A 15146-nucleotide genomic window follows, 5' to 3' on the forward strand; every position below is an offset into this window, starting at 1 on the left:
GCGCGCAGACCTCTCCTGACTTGCCCGCTGCTCCCCTCAGCAGTGTATTTTGGTCCTTCTGCCTGTTCTGCTCCCCACTCTGGTGAATTCTCTCACCTTCCCGCGCCTCTGGCCTGTACCCCAGCTCTTGTATAAATAAATAAATCTTTAAAATAATAATAATAATAAATCCGCCCTTTTGGATATAACGAAATGTCTCTGCCTCATGGGAGAACTCACCCTGTGCGGCTGAAAGGGGAGCTAATGCAACTTTTCTCAGAGGTCACCTGAGGACTGCGCTCTCTACACCCAAGACCTCTCCAAACTGACATCTGAAAGTTTGGGGGAGTCAAACTTAATGACTAGAGGAGGCACTCAAATTTTGTTGAATGAATGAAAGCTCAGAGAGTCTGAGAATGAATGCCTAAGCAAATAGTGTTTCCAAAGAGAGAAGGAATCCAGCAAAGGCACTCATTTACTCTGTGCTGGTGTGAATTCCTGCTATTAGTAACAGCCAAAAATACCACACAGGAGCTTGTATGAGAAAACGAGCCAGAAATTTGGGCATCATTAGCATAATGGTGATAATCGTTAAGTTAAAAGTCTTCACTGAGGATCAACTAAAAAAGTCAACGCATTAGATAGATGCAGACACAGATCTATCTCCCAGGCCGAGGCTGCTCCGGTGCTGGCCTGCAGGCACCTGGAGCCACAGCTTAGAACCACATAAAGCAACTTTATAGCAGAGCTGTTTGAAAGGCGATCAGTTAATCCCATTATGATTTAGAACCCGGCATTCTCAGGCCCTCTCTCCGTGTCACCCTCCCCGAGCGTCAGCCGCGTATAACCTGGCTTGCACTCACCCCACCCACAGGTCTCACCACTCACCTCAAAGTCAACACACCCCAAACTGTACTTCCCCAACAATCTTCCTTCTACACGTTCATCCTTGACCCCACCCTACCCTTAACTCACTAAATCCAACCTAACAGTCCTTTCAAATACCTCTCCACGCCTCTTCCTCCACGCTCCTCAGTCCTCATTAAGGACATCTGAATTGTTTATAACTAGTAATTCACGAGATGCTTAACTTGTTACCATGCCCCACCTTCATCTCCCTCATCTATTTTCTACATTGCTCAGGATGCAATCCTGTCATTCCCAGCTTAATCTCTAGAGAACTTCCCATCATGGAAACTTCCCAACCGGCATTCCTTGGTAGGCGTTCAGATGCTAAATCCCTGGCACTTGGGGCTGCTACGTGGAGCATGGGGCAGCTAGAATTCCTGAGCCAAAGGCCTGCGGCCACAAAGCAGCTGCCTCCCTTTGCCTCACTGTGCTGTCTCGAAGGGTTCTGTGCTGTGGGAAAGAGCTGAGCAGTGACCTGTGGGCGCTCCCTAACTGGCACTGACCTCATTCTGCTTCCAACACCGAATTGCTTTCACGCCTTACACACGGTGCTATTTGTCCATCTCTGACCCTGCTCAGACACTTCCCGACTATTTCAGATGAGCTTTGTTTTCTTCTTTGCCTAAAAACTTCTACCTTCCTTTAATATTGGGTTTTCCACCCCAGGTTAGAATCCTTCCTCATGTTCTCAAATTATTTTGTTTCATAATACCCTCTTGGGTGTCAATCTGTCCCCTGCTCACCTTCGTATCCTCAGTTGCCAACGCAGAGCGCGCGCAGGTGCCAGGAATCTTCCATGTATTGGGGATGTTGCAAAAGAACAAGGGGGCCAGGATCACCTTGCCTTTCCTAGAGTTTAGGGAAGTTCATGGTTACCTAAGCCAAGAGCCTGAAGGGGTGATAACAGGATTAAATGAGGCAGGATTAAAAGGAAAAGAGCCACCGGTCTTGGTCTAGTCACTAAGTGTTTGAGCACGGATTTAAATGTGCGGGTCATAAGGCCTGCAAAGAACTGGGGGAAAACGTAGGGATAAGGTACAAACCCTTACAACAGAAAATCAAGCTTTTCTGAGTTTTTACTCAATTTCAACTTTTGTTCTGTAATTATGTGAGATTTATATGGTTCCAACAAAACCATCTCAACAGTCTGCTCAGAAAAATCCAGCTTTGCTCCACATCCTTCCTCCCCCAGTGATATCAACTTCAATTCTGTTTTAAGCACGTACACCTGTGGAAGCCTCATGTGCCACCGGTTCGATAGGGTGGCGCCCTTCACTCAGCTCTTCGTAGACCCTGAGTTTCCTCCACAAGCCAATGCAGTCGTCCGCTCCTTTTCAGCGCCCAGCACTTCACCTGGCAGGGGAGTCGGCCCCACCCACTGCTACTGCAGGGAGGCTGCGCTGAACACTGTGGGTGTCACTTCCCGTTTCTGTCAGCATATCTCCGGGAACTTTACTTCTATTTCCACTTATCCCTCAAAATGACCCAAAGTCATATATTCTGGTCTCCATCTTATAAGCTAAATACAAGCATCATGCAAGGAAACAGCATTTGCAGTGCGCAGCAACCCAGGAATTCCAGCCACCTGTTACAGAGTAAGCCTGAGAAACAAGAAATCAGCACCCTCACTCACACCTCACCACTCTCCCAGTATACTGACATCACATCTTAGGAAAAGGACATTTACTTTTTGAAGAAAAAAGACCACAAAGTATAAACAAGAAGCTTGACTTTACTTTCTCTGTGCATTTGTAAAACACTCAGGACCAACATAGAAAAAAATAATAAAACCTCCTGTGAAAAGATTTGTATTTAAAAAAGGCCTAAGAAGAATTAGTACTTTAGCCCCAGGGAGCTACAGCAACTCCAATTGGTCCAAGGAACTGAAAAAGACAGTGGGAGAATATAACAGGAGGAAAGAAAGACAATAAGAAATTACTGAGGGAGAGGGCCTCGAAGTGGGCCACGAGGGGGAACTGGAGGCCGGGGGGTGGGCCTGGGTGGAGGAAGGGGCCCACGCTGGTAGCCGTAGGGCGGGGGCCTCGGGGGCCCGGTGTATCCATGAGGTGGCATCAGGGGAGGAGGGCCGCGCATGCCGTGTGGAGGCATAGGACCTGGGTGACCTGCAGGAAGAGAAAGAAAAGCTGGTGAAAGCCAGAACAGGCAACAGCTGATGTTGGAGAATGTCAAGAGAAGGCTGACAGGGGTAGAGAGAAGAACATCAAGCAGAAGAAAGCAAGTGCAGGGACAAAAGGTAAGACGAGGAAGCTGTAAGAATACGCTCTAAAAAGCTGAGGGAGGTGGCGAGAGCCTACTCACCCATGGGAGATCCAAATGGGGGGCCTCGGGGAGGCATGCCCATTGGAGGAGGTCCAGGATGAGGCATTCCAGGTGGTGGTCGGGGTGGTGGCTGCCCCCCAGAGCCGGGGGGCCCAGCATGCGGGTGTCCTAAGCCATGAGGCCCATGATGAGCCAGCTGCATCTGAGACATCCCTACAGGAACAAAGCAGACAATGAGAAAGGAGACCAAGGATGACAGAGAAAAGGGCAAAATTAATGGAGAAAGTTACATCAGCATAAGTACAGAATGTAAGTCTGGCACAAAGCACCCTATCCTTGACCCTACTCCAATGGTACAAACCAACCCAGTACCCACTCAACTCCTCACCCACTTCACTCACTGTTTCTACAACCCAAGCACTGGAACAGGGCCGCAGGAGCACATTACCAGTGCAGTGATTACTCTAGTAAAATGATTTGGGAAGGTAGTGGCGATACTACCTGAGCAAAAATCCAATTCCAAAGGATAAGTAAGAACTTTTCAGGTGGACAAGAGAGCAGGCAGGAAAGATTAACACATGAGAATCGCAGGTATGCCCAACACCACAGTATGTTCAAGAAGACCAGCAACTCAGCAATCAGGAGCAGCCCCGGGAGCTGCCCTCGCTAGGGCGGGTCAGACCATGAAAAGCCTAGAACACTACCTAACAGGTTTTACTCTGTAGGTAGAAGACAGCAAGAGAAGAATGTTAAGCAAAAACATTTGTGTTTTTAAAAAACAACTGAGGAGTGGACTGAAGATAGAGGACACTGGAATCAAGGTGTCAGGAAGTCACTACAGTGAACTCAATTTCAAATAACGAGGATAAGAAGGGAGGGCCTGACCCGGGCACAGGCGGGAGGGGTTCCTGCCAGACTTTAGTAAGATCAGGATCCAGAGCAGAGGGAGCGCCTTTCCCCAGCAAAGAACACCGACCTGGGTGGGGCATTCCGCCCGGCGGGAATGGATGCGGATGTGAATGTCCATGTCCAGGATGTCCAGCTCCTGGGGTTCCTGCGGATGGGGGGCCATGGCCGCCAGCCCCAGGAGGCATAGGTGGCGGCGGCATGGCCGGGGGTATCCCAGGTGGAAGGGCTCCAGGAGGCGGCACTGGGGGTGGGAAGGAGCCAGGAGGAGGCATGCCTGCAGCGGAAACAAAAGAGTCAACGACGGTGAAGAGAGACTATCTCTAGAGTCTGTTCCACTCTGGCTTGTCCAGAAGTACGAGCCCTTTCTCTTTTCTCTCAAAAGTCAGAAGCAACGTTAGGCATCAACCTTAGATCTCCTGGAGAAACCCAATTTTATTCCCTACTACAATCTTCACCACACCAACCACTAACGTAACACCCCCTTACCAGGTTTTCTTTCTCCTTCCTACTATTTCTACCCATCCCAAGACAAATTTGGAACCAACAATTTTACCTGGTGGAGGAAGGCCAGACCCCAGTGAGGACACCACAGGATTAGGAGCAGAGGGTGGAGGCGGAGCATCTGCAAACAGCTGATGCGGGCGGTCAGCCTGGGAGAGTGGGTTCTGGGCTGCCAGAAGTCGCTCAGCCGCTGAGCCATGGCGCTCACCCTTGGAGTCCTTCTTGAATGCGTAGGACACAGTGATCGGGCGGTTACAGAGGTACTGCCCGTTCATGGCCTCAATCGCCGCATCCGAAGCATCAAATGAAGCAAAATTAATAAAGGCATAACCTTTGGAGTTGCCTGTGTCAGGGTCCCGCATAATCTTTGGGGTTTGTAAGATGACCCCAAACGCGCTGAAAGTATCGTAAAGCAGCTTCTCATCAATCTCCGGGTCCAGGTTCCCAATGAAAATGTTGGCCCCCACATCCAGGTTTTTGTTGTGAGCTGATGCCTTATTCACCCGAATTGGCTTCCCATAGAGTTTGATCATGTTCATGATCTTAATGGCATAGTCAGCATCTTCCTCACTCAAGAACTCCACGAAACCATAGCCTGGGGAAGCAGAAGGGCAGAAGGTGACTTAAGTGACATCATTCAAAACGGGGCAAACAAAAATCACTTCAGTTGAAAATGATTCCAGAAACAAACTGAGCTAAGCTTAAAACAAATCTCCAAGCTGCTCTTTCCCAAACAGTTGTGAATACTGCCCCCACCCTCACCCAGCAGTCTGTTCCCTCAACACATCAAGACCCCCTCCTGCCATCGACTCACCTTGGTGCTGACCAGTGACCCTGTCCTTCGGCATGTGGGTGTTGACCACCGGCCCCGCCTGGAGAAACAGCTCCCACAGCAGGGGCTCGCTGACCTTCTCATCCAGGCCCCCTACATACACAGTGGCATCTGGGGGGTGGGAGCGGAGGTTAGGGCAGAGGAGAGCACGACGGGAGGGTCACAGGAACACGAGGATGGAACCCAGGCGGAAGAGTTGGGGAAGAAACAGAAAAATGGGGGTGGGGGGAAAGGTTAGATTTAAGCCCTGAAGCTCCCTCCTTCCCGCAACTAGCGGGTCCCCTGGGGTCTGATTTAGAGCTCCGCCGCAAGTCCTGCCCTTGGGAGGGTTCTGGGTGGGGGTGGGGGGAAGGCGGCGGGGATGGGGCACAAAACATCACGCACAGGCCTCGGCCCGCGGCCGGCCACCCCGCCCCCAGCAGGCACCGGGCCGCCCCGCTTCCTCGGAGACCCGGCCCCCGCCCCGGCGGAAGCACCGCTGGCTCTAGTCGGGGCCTCCCCGCCTCCCCGAGCCCATTACGGGCTCGCTTCCTTCAGTTACCCTGGTTCCTCTCCGAGATGGGCCCGGCAGCCATGGCGAAACCGCTCCCGCCGTCTCCTGGCAGCGATCCCGCCCCTGACCTCACGGCTTCCACTTCCGGGGCGAGGGCGGGCCGCGGTGGGGGCGGGACCGGAAGGGGCCGCGGCCATTTTAGGAGCCCTCGTCCCCTGACGCGGTGGAGAGGGCGGTTGCGTCGCGGGTCGCCGCGGGCCCTCCTAAGTCGGGGCTGGACGCGGCCGGGCTCCCAGAAATGTGAATGCGGGAGCTACAGGAACAAGACTTGACTTTTCTATGTTTCAGAGTGGGAGGCTGAGGAACCCCCAAGCCCGCGGCCTGGTGCCCTTGAGGAGGCCTTGCGCCACTCGGCGCGCGACCTGTGGCTGAGGCGGCCTAACCACCGCCCTTCTCCCCCTCCCCCCGGCCTGGGGCTGGTACTTTGCCTCCCCTCGGGGAGGGGGTGCGGACTGTCTAAGGTGGAGTGACGGCCGAGCCTGCCAGCAAGAGGAGGGAGAGGTCGAGTGTGGCCAGGACTGAGGGGCTGCGCCCGGAGACCCCAGTCTCGGTCTCCGTATCGCCCCCGGCCCGGGACAGCGCCCTGCGGGGCCCCAAGTAAATTGACCGAGGCAGAACTAAGACGCCCACGGGGCCCCCACTTCAGAGCTGGGGTAAACCGGCCGTCGGCCCCCAAGTGGGAGGCTCAAGAAAGGGAAGCGTCTCCTGGGTTACACGGATTCTGGGGGCCGCACCCACCCCTCATGTCCTACGGCGGCACAGCGGGCGCCTTCCCTGCGCCCCGTTCCCCACAGCCCCGACCCAGGGTCTTTGATTCAGGCACAAGGAGCAGTGTCAGCCGTGTCCATAAATACTGTGCTTTAATGAGCTCCTTAAATAGAAATGTCTACAAAAACACACTACTAGATGGTGTCCCGCGCCCACGGGAAAGAGAAACTGGGTTGAAGCCGCAGCAGGGGGTGGTGAGAAGGTGCGCGGGCCCCAAACGCCACTTGGGGCCGACTGGCAAGAGGACAGCGGCCAGCGGCTCTCTAGAGGGGCCAAACTGTCCTGGGGCAGTCGCACTGTGTTGTTTTTGTTAGTTTTCATTTTATGATTCTTCCAATCCCAAGAAAATTATGTGAGAGAGAGAGCGATCAGACGGGACAAGACTTGGAGGTTTTCACCACCTGACTCTGCAAAGCCAAGTCAGTAAGTTTGAGGACCAGAGTGTGACATCTGAGGCATCAAGACCTCATGAAAACCAAAGGCTGCCACAACCTTCCCTTACCCCAGACTGCCCTCTGCCTGCCCAGGGGAAAGTCAGCAAGTTCAATAGGACTGGGAGAGGATGGTGTTGGGGTCTCTTCTCTTGGAGGAATCCTCAGGAGATATTCTTGGCGTCCATCTCCTTAATAGCTCCTGAAGGTGGGACAGCTCATCCTGGAGGCCAGAGACTGTGGGGGCTGAGAGGCCCATCTGGGGAGGTGGTGAAGAGGCAGAAGCCGGTATTGTTGCAGCCCTGGCTCTGCTGCTAGCATCTGCCTGCTGCTCCTCGCATTTAAGTTATCTTGCCCAACTCTGCCTTCCATTCGACTAGATGTAACTCTACTTTCTTCATTAGGCTTGGAACTAGGCCTTAGGGCTGAGTAAAACTGGCTTAGGGAAACTTGTAAAATGTGCGCATGAGGAGGAAGACTAATAAACAGATGAAGGGGGACAAAAAAGTTGCCCTTATGCCCTCCTAGGGTTTCTGTCTTCCTGGGAACAGTCAGGACTGTGAGAGGTGTAAGCCTCAAGTGTTCCTCTTTCCTGACTCCCAAAACCTAGCCACTTGGACACCAGAAATAGTGCTTCCCAATCCCCCCAACTCCTTGCCTTCCTAGCTCCTGGAAACAGCTGGTTTCTCCTAGAACATCTGGTTCAGCAGGGAAGCCCTTCTCCCGCTCCTTATCCCCTTCTTACCTGGGCCTCCGGCCGTCCCCTCAGGTAGCAGCGTCTCCAGAACCTGATCTGTGGTCCCAGATAGCCAGGTAGCAGCAGCCCCGTGGGTAAAGGGCAAGCACCCCAATGTGAGGGGAGCCCCCACTCCTGGTCAGCCAGGCTTTCAGAGGAGATAGCAGGCCGAGGGAGCCAACGAGAAGAGACTGCCATCAAGGAGGGACTGTCCCGCCAGGGGCAGAGCTGATTCAGCGGAGTCAGGACCCCTCTAGAGAAGAGCCACATGGAACTGGGAGGCCCAGGAACCATGAAACTTGGCTGAAGAGGAAAGGGAAATCAAATGACCCTCTAGTCACCAGAGGATCCCAGTTTCCCCAAAGTAGGTCAGGAAGAAACGTCCAGCTGCCACCCAGCCACTGTATTAAAATCACACTACAAACCACCCCGAGAACACTTTACTCCTCTCAGTAGGCTTCAAACTGGCCTTGGAGTGGAGTAAAACTGGATTAGGGAAATTTGTGGAATGTGTGCATGAGCCAAGAAGACTAGTAAACCTGGGGAGGACAAAAAGGATGCTCTCGTGCTACCTAGAAGGACCCCCATCTCCTGGGGACGGTCATGGACTGTGAGTGAAAGCTGTAGAGGAACCGCAGGGGTAGCTTTCCCTGGGAAGTTCAGACACTATGTTGTTCCACCTCACCCCTCTAAAAGGATGAGCCTGTGAGGAAGTCAGGGGAATCTGGGAAGTTTAGACACCTCACCTGCTGTCTTGGGAGCCAGGAATCTGGGTGGTGTTCCGGGTCATAGCCAGGATTACGGAACTGTAAAATCTGTTCATTGCTGTAGCGCAATTCCCAGTCCCAGACAGATGGCTGCAGGTTAATCGAGTTCCCAGGTGGGAGCTGGGAGTACCCTGGGGTGTAGACTTGTGTGTAAGATTTGAACTAGACAACAGAAACAAGACAAAGAATGGTTAAGCAAACAAAAATACATAGTTCTCCCAAGACTAGAGAGAAATCATGAGTCTCCCCTCTTACGCCTGGAATCAGATACAGCGTGAAAGTACAGTCCTGAGATTACACACCAACCACCCCCTCTCGCACCCACAGGCCTCACTTTTCATAATTCTAGAGCAAACTTCCAAGAAAATGTCTCAGTGGGGGGGAAAAAAAGGCCAAGTCAAAAATGAAAGTCACTGACCTGTGCACTTTGCTTTCCACGCTCCCAGGGAGTATCTCTCAAGAATGTAAGGGTATCGGGAACCCTGACACTATCGTGAAGCGCAAGTAGGAAAAACTCAGAGAATTCAAACTCAGCTGGAAACTGCTGGAGGAGCTGCCAGGCACAATCAAGGAAAAGGAGAAACACTGGGGCCTGGGAATAGGGAAATTAAGAGGTTGAAAGGGATTGTGAGAATCTGAGGGGAACAAAATGATGGGGGATGAGGGACAGAAGGAACAGGAGCCGTTAAGGAGAACAGGGAGGGCATCTCTGGTGGCGCAAGGGGTTAAGATGCAACCTATGGGGCTATTCGCAGCCACTGCAGCACGAGTTCAATCCCTGGCCAGGGAGCTACCCACATGGTACAGCAGACCTCTCCTGACTCGCCCGCTGCTCCCCTCAGCAGTGTATTTCAGTCAGTCTGCCTGTTCTGTTCCCCACTCTGTCTCTGGTGAATCCTCTCACCTCCCACACCTCTGGCCTGTACCCCAGTTCTTATATGCATAAATACATCTTTTTTGAAAAAAAGGGGGGACAGGGAGTAGAAATCTGATGAGGGGAGTAGAGGTTGTGGCACCTTGCTCATCTGGGTCTCCCCTTTAAGCTCAGCCTAACCTCGGGACTCTTCTGACCTGGTCCCCCCCCCAAAGGACTATACTATATAATTGTGTCACCCCCTTACTATTGTAACATCCCCCAATACGCTCCCAAATGTTCTCACCTCTTCAGTGGCTCCAGCTCCCCCAAGTCGGGTCAGGAAGGGATGTCCAGCTGCTACCCACTCTCGCTGCACTAGTGACTGGAAGCCGAGCAGTGTTCGAGCTTCAGGGACTGAAAGCAGCTGGACGAGTGAAGAGAGGAGGCCATTGAAATCACGATCACCGCGCTCTGGGTGATAAAGAGGGAGAAGGGACAAAGAAGGAGGGGCCAAGAAACTAGGGCAGAAGAGAAGGGGGAAAGGAAACATGGCAAGAAGTGAGAGGCACAGAGGAGGAGTTTGGGGTAGGTAGGATCGAGAGGACACATAGAAGTGAAGAGAAAACAAAGACCTTGAATGATTCACTTCACAGACTCCTGGATAGACACCCCCGGCGCCACATATAGGAGGCAAACTAGTTCCCACACTGCCCTCCCACCCCAAGCCCAGCCCCGTCCATCATGGAAGAACAGGAAGAGAGCGCTGAGAACCCTCTCATGGACAACAGGTGTGGTGGGGAAGCAGAGGTGGCACCAAAGGACAAGTTAGAGTTTGTGGGTTGTTCCTAGTGACAGAAGAGGGGTTGCTGGCACTAGAAGGGGACAAGGAAGCCTTATAGTTCTTCCGGACAGAATCCAGTCAGGTGGGCAAAAAGGCAAGGTACGGAGTAGGCTGACCCACGGAACTCACCTTGAAGTACTACAGAGCGAACCCTGGATGTCACTAAAACTGAAATGTCACTGGCCTTTCGGAGACAAGACCTGGGGAGGCAGGTGAGGAGGGAAGAATGACACGCCCGAAGGGAGAAGGGCTGCATCATGGACAGGCTCCACGATCCTGCCCCTTCTTCCAAGGAGTGACAACTCTTGGGAAACCAGGAACAGGAATCCGTGGAAGGCCGTCGAGTCCAAGTCAACAGGAGGCTGGGAGGGCTGAATGATAACTTGTGACTAGAAGAAGGGAGTACCTGACGTAGTCCAGCCACCGTGTTCCTTCCAGCGCTGAGAACCATTTATCCTCAGGTACAGATGAGTCTGCAGAGTGAGGAGAGCGGGGGGTCAGGAGGGCAAGAGAGCAGGAGAACTCAGGATCCAGGTCTACAGCCTGAAGGGTTAAGAATAAGTTGGGTAGCGGCTGCCTCAGACTGGGCTTAGGAATGAGAAGCAGCTGTGAAGAGCAGTAAGTTTTCTACAATTACATTGTGAGAGCTGTACAACATCGTAGACAGAACATCCACAGACGCGTACACGTCAGATGGGTAAAGGGTGGGTTTTACGCTACGTAAGTTGTATCTCAAAGCTGCTGAAGAAAGAGCACGCTGGGGCAGGAAGGAGTCAGTCTGCAGGAGACGCCTCACCTAAGGGTCCCTCACCTGCTCAGGCAAGAGTAAAGCAGGTTGGATGGGCGGGGGTGGGGAGGGCTAAGTTATTCTCACCCGGCAGGCAGAGGGCCCTCAGCCTCAAGTGGGCCAGATGGACATCTGCGAGACTGGGCAGCTCGTCCATGGTTTCTACCAGGACAACATCTGAATGCCCGGCCTGGAGCATGGACTCCACTGCTCTGGAGGGAGGGAGGCGGGAAGTCAGGGGAGGAGTCTGCCCCACCTTCTTCGCCTCGATTTTTCTCAGCCACCTCCCCTCACCTGACGTCCTCCTTGTTAGGGTCACTGGCTGTGTAGAAGCCACCACAGCGGAGAAGATCACTGCCTCCCGGGTGATGCCAGGACAGGCGCTGGGGCAGTGAGGAGAGGGTCACCGTGAGAAACTCTTCATCCCATCCAGCCCCCACGCTGACCTCACAGGGTCCCCTCCCTTCACAGTGACCCCTGACCTCCCATGACCCTCACACTGACCGGTCCACGGCCCTGGTGGAAGTGGCCAAACGCTCTCCTGACCTCACTGTCCAGAGTTCGCTTGGGCACCCAGAAGTAACGAGAGAGGCTGTGAAAAGGAGAGTCGGTTCACAGCCTGGCCAGGTGACCTTGCCCTGCTGTTACAAGCTGTTAGGAGGGGGCCATTCAGGGGATCGCAGGGCTAGAGGCCCAGGAGGTAAGGGGATGGCCCTCTGGGCGTCCAAGGAAGCTGGAGTTTGAGGGAACCTTTTAAAGGGTGAGAACCATGTGGGGAGACAGGGATGGTAGCAGAGGCTAGGTGGGCGGGGGTTACCTGGTGGCTACGTCGAACCTCTCATTGATGGTGCAAACCCTCCAGCCCCTGGCCCCCTGCTTTTTTCGCTCCGCCTCCCAGTCTTCTGATGTCTCCAAGAGGGGGACAGGTGGTTTTCCAGAACCAGAACTCTGGCCTAGGGAAGCAGTGGACACAGAGAAGGAACCACAGCTCTGCTTAGTTCTTTTGTCTTTACCCGGCCTCCTTCGGACGCCTCACCCTTTCCTTGCCCTAACACGGCCTCACTCACCGGCCTTGCTCAGGGCTACCCCTGTGAACTGCTGGCCTTGGCTGCTCTGAGCTCTGGCTTGCGCGATGGCCATGGTCACCTGTGGAGGGAAGGACACCCCTCAGACTGAAGAAGCGGGAGGAACTGGGGCCCGCATGTTACTGCATTGTCTTTGTCACCAACAGAGAACAGCAAAGACAGCCTCCATAGGTCGTAGGGGCTGGGGGCAGGAGGACACATCTAGAAACACAGGAATTTAACGCTGGGAAGCATCTTAGGAATAATCTCATCCAACTCTCTGTTTTTCAAAGGAGAAGCTGGCCCACCGACATGCTCCTGATAGGGGCGCAGCGGGGCTAAAACTCAGGCCCCTTAGTCTCATTAACTATCACCTTCCCCAGCCTTGGGCCTGTCCTTGAGGAAAGCAGCAGAGAGAATGAAGAGAGGGCTGGGGGGAGGGGGGTAGGAGAGCAGTGGGAATTGCCAAGGAAAGGATCACAAGGTTCAAAGGGGAGGAAGGGCCCTTGGGTTGGGGCTCTCTTACCTGAAAGGCCTGAGGCCCCAGCCCTCCGGCCTCAAACCCAACTCTGAGTAATCGGAAGTCTCGGCCATGAATCAGAATCTCCTCGGGGACAAATTTAAGCAGGGATCCTGGGCGGAGGAGCTGGACGCGGGACAGGCCACTCACTGAAGTCAAGAGTTAGGAAAGCAGTGTAGCCACAGGTCAGGCTCTGACCCACTCCGTCCCCTGGGTCCTCTGAGAACAAGGGGAAGACCAGGAGGGGTTCCCACACCTTCACCAAACCCCCACACTTACCAGCTTCTAATTGCGCGATGTTGACCAGGGCAAAATCATATTCACTGCTCAGGGGGGTGTCCTGGGGAAGCACATGACTGATGCTAGAGGCTTCTGGAGTCTCAGCCACTACCCCCCTAGAGGGAGTCCCTGGTGACAATTCCTGGAACATTCTAAAGACAGCCCTCAGGTGCAACCGTTTCACTCCCTGTAATGTCTGTCTAACTAAATCCTTCTAGATGCCCCTACCATTCCCCACCAGGCGTCCTTTCCATCACCCGAACCAGCTCACCTGGCTCCGCTGCCATCCGCGGGGCTGGAAGGTGACCCTCAAGTTGGTGCAGACCAGGGTTCCAGGCAATTCAGGTTCCAGCCCCTTCCTCACCCCTGGGGCCCATGCTAAGATCTTCTCCCCTGCGGGAGGAAGGAAAGCAGGTTCTGTCTGTTTCCACGCAGTCCACTGTGTTATCCACCTGCGGGTTAGCTCAGCCCTCTGGGACAGGAGGTTCTAAACAGGAAAGATCAAGATCCTCTCCCAGCGCCACTGGAATGAATGTTTAGGAGGAGAGAATCTGTATTATTTCCTCTAGCGCCTCAGCAAGTGCCGGCGCATAGTAGGCACGCAGATGCTTCTTGAGTTAGTAAATGAGAACGGGGTAACAGGATCAAGAAAACAGGCCCCAAGACCCCAGCCTGGACAGAGACCAGACATGGGTGGCAGCACTTTGAGTCAGGAGAGGACGCGGGTGCCTTTGGGGAGGGAGAAGGAGAGCTGAATGGGATAAAGTTTGGAGGCGTCTGGCGATCAGAGTATTGGAGAGGTGTCATTACCTGGAAGGCGACCAGACGCCAGGGCATTGCCAGGCTGACGACTCCTGGGCTCTGGCATCCCACTCCCCTGGGCAGACTTTGGTCCAGAGAGCTGAGAAGGGCACAGGGTTAAGCCCCAGGTCACTCCAGCCCCGGGGCCTGGGATGACCTAGCGCCCAACCGCCTGTGGGGGCTGCGCTCAGCCTCTCAGGGAAACTGAGATCAGCTCTGTGGGCAGCTCCGAGGCCGCTTGGCAGCCGTTGAAGGGAGGGGCTGGTTAATGGATAATGAGGCAACGAACTTGAGACTGAGACGGACTGGCCCGGCTCTCAACCCCTGGATTTGGGACACACCCTCCACCTCCTCCAGACCCTTTTCTCCTCTTCTACAGCCACATCTTCCCCATCCGCCCCCTCTTGCCCACAGCGCCCCTCCCCACCAAACCCGAGTTCCCACTCCTTACCCCCATCTCTGGCTCCTCCTTCTGGGGGGCGATGTTGAAACTCTGGCCCCGGCCCCCCACCACATTTCTCTGGCTCCATCCGGGGACAGAGCAGCTGAGGGCAGGAAACCCCAAGGATGCTCGGGCCTCCGGGCAGAGGCTGAATCCGGTCGCCGAGGAGAGGGAGGTCACAGAGAGGGAGGGGAGGGCATGGGGGAAGGAGCGGTTGAGGTGCACGAAGCACAGTTTGGGGTCTCTTGAAAGGTGTGTCCAGCTCGCGAGAGGAGGCTCCACGGAAACTTCAGCCGCCCCAGGAGAGGGCGGGGGAGGCCCAGCCCCTTAAAGGAGAAGCCGCGCAATTTAGGGGAAGTGGCGAGAGCGGGGAAGCGCCTGAGGAGGGGACCCCGGGACTCCCAGCGCCCCGACCCGCCCCGTCACACGCGCTGGCGCCGGGGGGGGGGGGGGGGGCCGAGACGCGAGACGCGGGCATTAAACTGCAGCGCTTAAGCCACTCGGTGACCCCGGCCCGGCTTCCCGGGAGGCTGTTTTTTGAAGTCTTCTTGCGGGGGGGGGGGGGGCCGGGGGGCAGCGCCGGCCGCCGCGCGGCCTCGCCAGGGCGGCTTCGAAAGAGAAACCAGGGGAAACTGGGCCTCTGAGTTTTGCCGGGAAGCCCAAGAACGGGGGAGGAGGATGAGTCAACGTGCCTGTGTCCCGCAGGGCGCGTGAACCCCAGCTCGCGCAGGGGTGCGGGGGGGCACGGCCGCACCCCCAGGATGCGCGCACGCGTGCAGGTGTGTTCACGGGCAGGTGCGCGCGGAAACCAGAGCCGCTGCAGGGGCTGGGCCGCCCCCCGCGGACACCCGATCGCCGATGAATGATTCATGCCGAGCACGGCCCGGCCGG

At 54.8% G+C, this 15146-nt stretch overlaps 2 protein-coding genes across 2 annotated transcripts; both read right to left on the bottom strand.

Annotated features, from left to right (window-relative positions):
- Positions 1 to 2604: 2604 nt before the first annotated feature.
- On the bottom strand, positions 2605 to 6037 carry SF3B4 (splicing factor 3b subunit 4). Its single transcript, XM_037500216.2, has 6 exons — positions 5952 to 6037; positions 5393 to 5521; positions 4631 to 5173; positions 4145 to 4351; positions 3208 to 3381; positions 2605 to 3011 (listed from the first exon to the last, which is right to left on the bottom strand). The coding sequence occupies exons 1-6, from the start codon at positions 5983 to 5985 to the stop codon at positions 2824 to 2826; spliced, it is 1275 nt and encodes a 424-aa protein (XP_037356113.1). The 5' UTR covers positions 5986 to 6037; the 3' UTR covers positions 2605 to 2823.
- A 733-nt stretch (positions 6038 to 6770) lies between these two features.
- On the bottom strand, positions 6771 to 14580 carry MTMR11 (myotubularin related protein 11). Its single transcript, XM_037500852.2, has 17 exons — positions 14265 to 14580; positions 13823 to 13913; positions 13284 to 13405; positions 13013 to 13073; positions 12740 to 12882; positions 12217 to 12295; positions 11967 to 12102; positions 11654 to 11741; positions 11444 to 11532; positions 11237 to 11361; positions 10769 to 10835; positions 10492 to 10562; positions 9826 to 9992; positions 9084 to 9257; positions 8645 to 8827; positions 7908 to 8201; positions 6771 to 7421 (listed from the first exon to the last, which is right to left on the bottom strand). Exons 1-17 carry the CDS (start codon positions 14268 to 14270, stop codon positions 7275 to 7277), a joined length of 2043 nt encoding a protein of 680 aa, XP_037356749.2. The 5' UTR covers positions 14271 to 14580; the 3' UTR covers positions 6771 to 7274.
- Between the last annotated feature and the right edge of the window lie 566 nt (positions 14581 to 15146).

The sequence above is a fragment of the Talpa occidentalis genome, unplaced genomic scaffold (assembly GCF_014898055.3).
Source record: "Talpa occidentalis isolate TD23 unplaced genomic scaffold, MPIMG_talOcc4v2.1 talOcc4.9, whole genome shotgun sequence".
In the NCBI taxonomy this organism is placed as follows: Eukaryota; Metazoa; Chordata; class Mammalia; order Eulipotyphla; family Talpidae; genus Talpa; species Talpa occidentalis.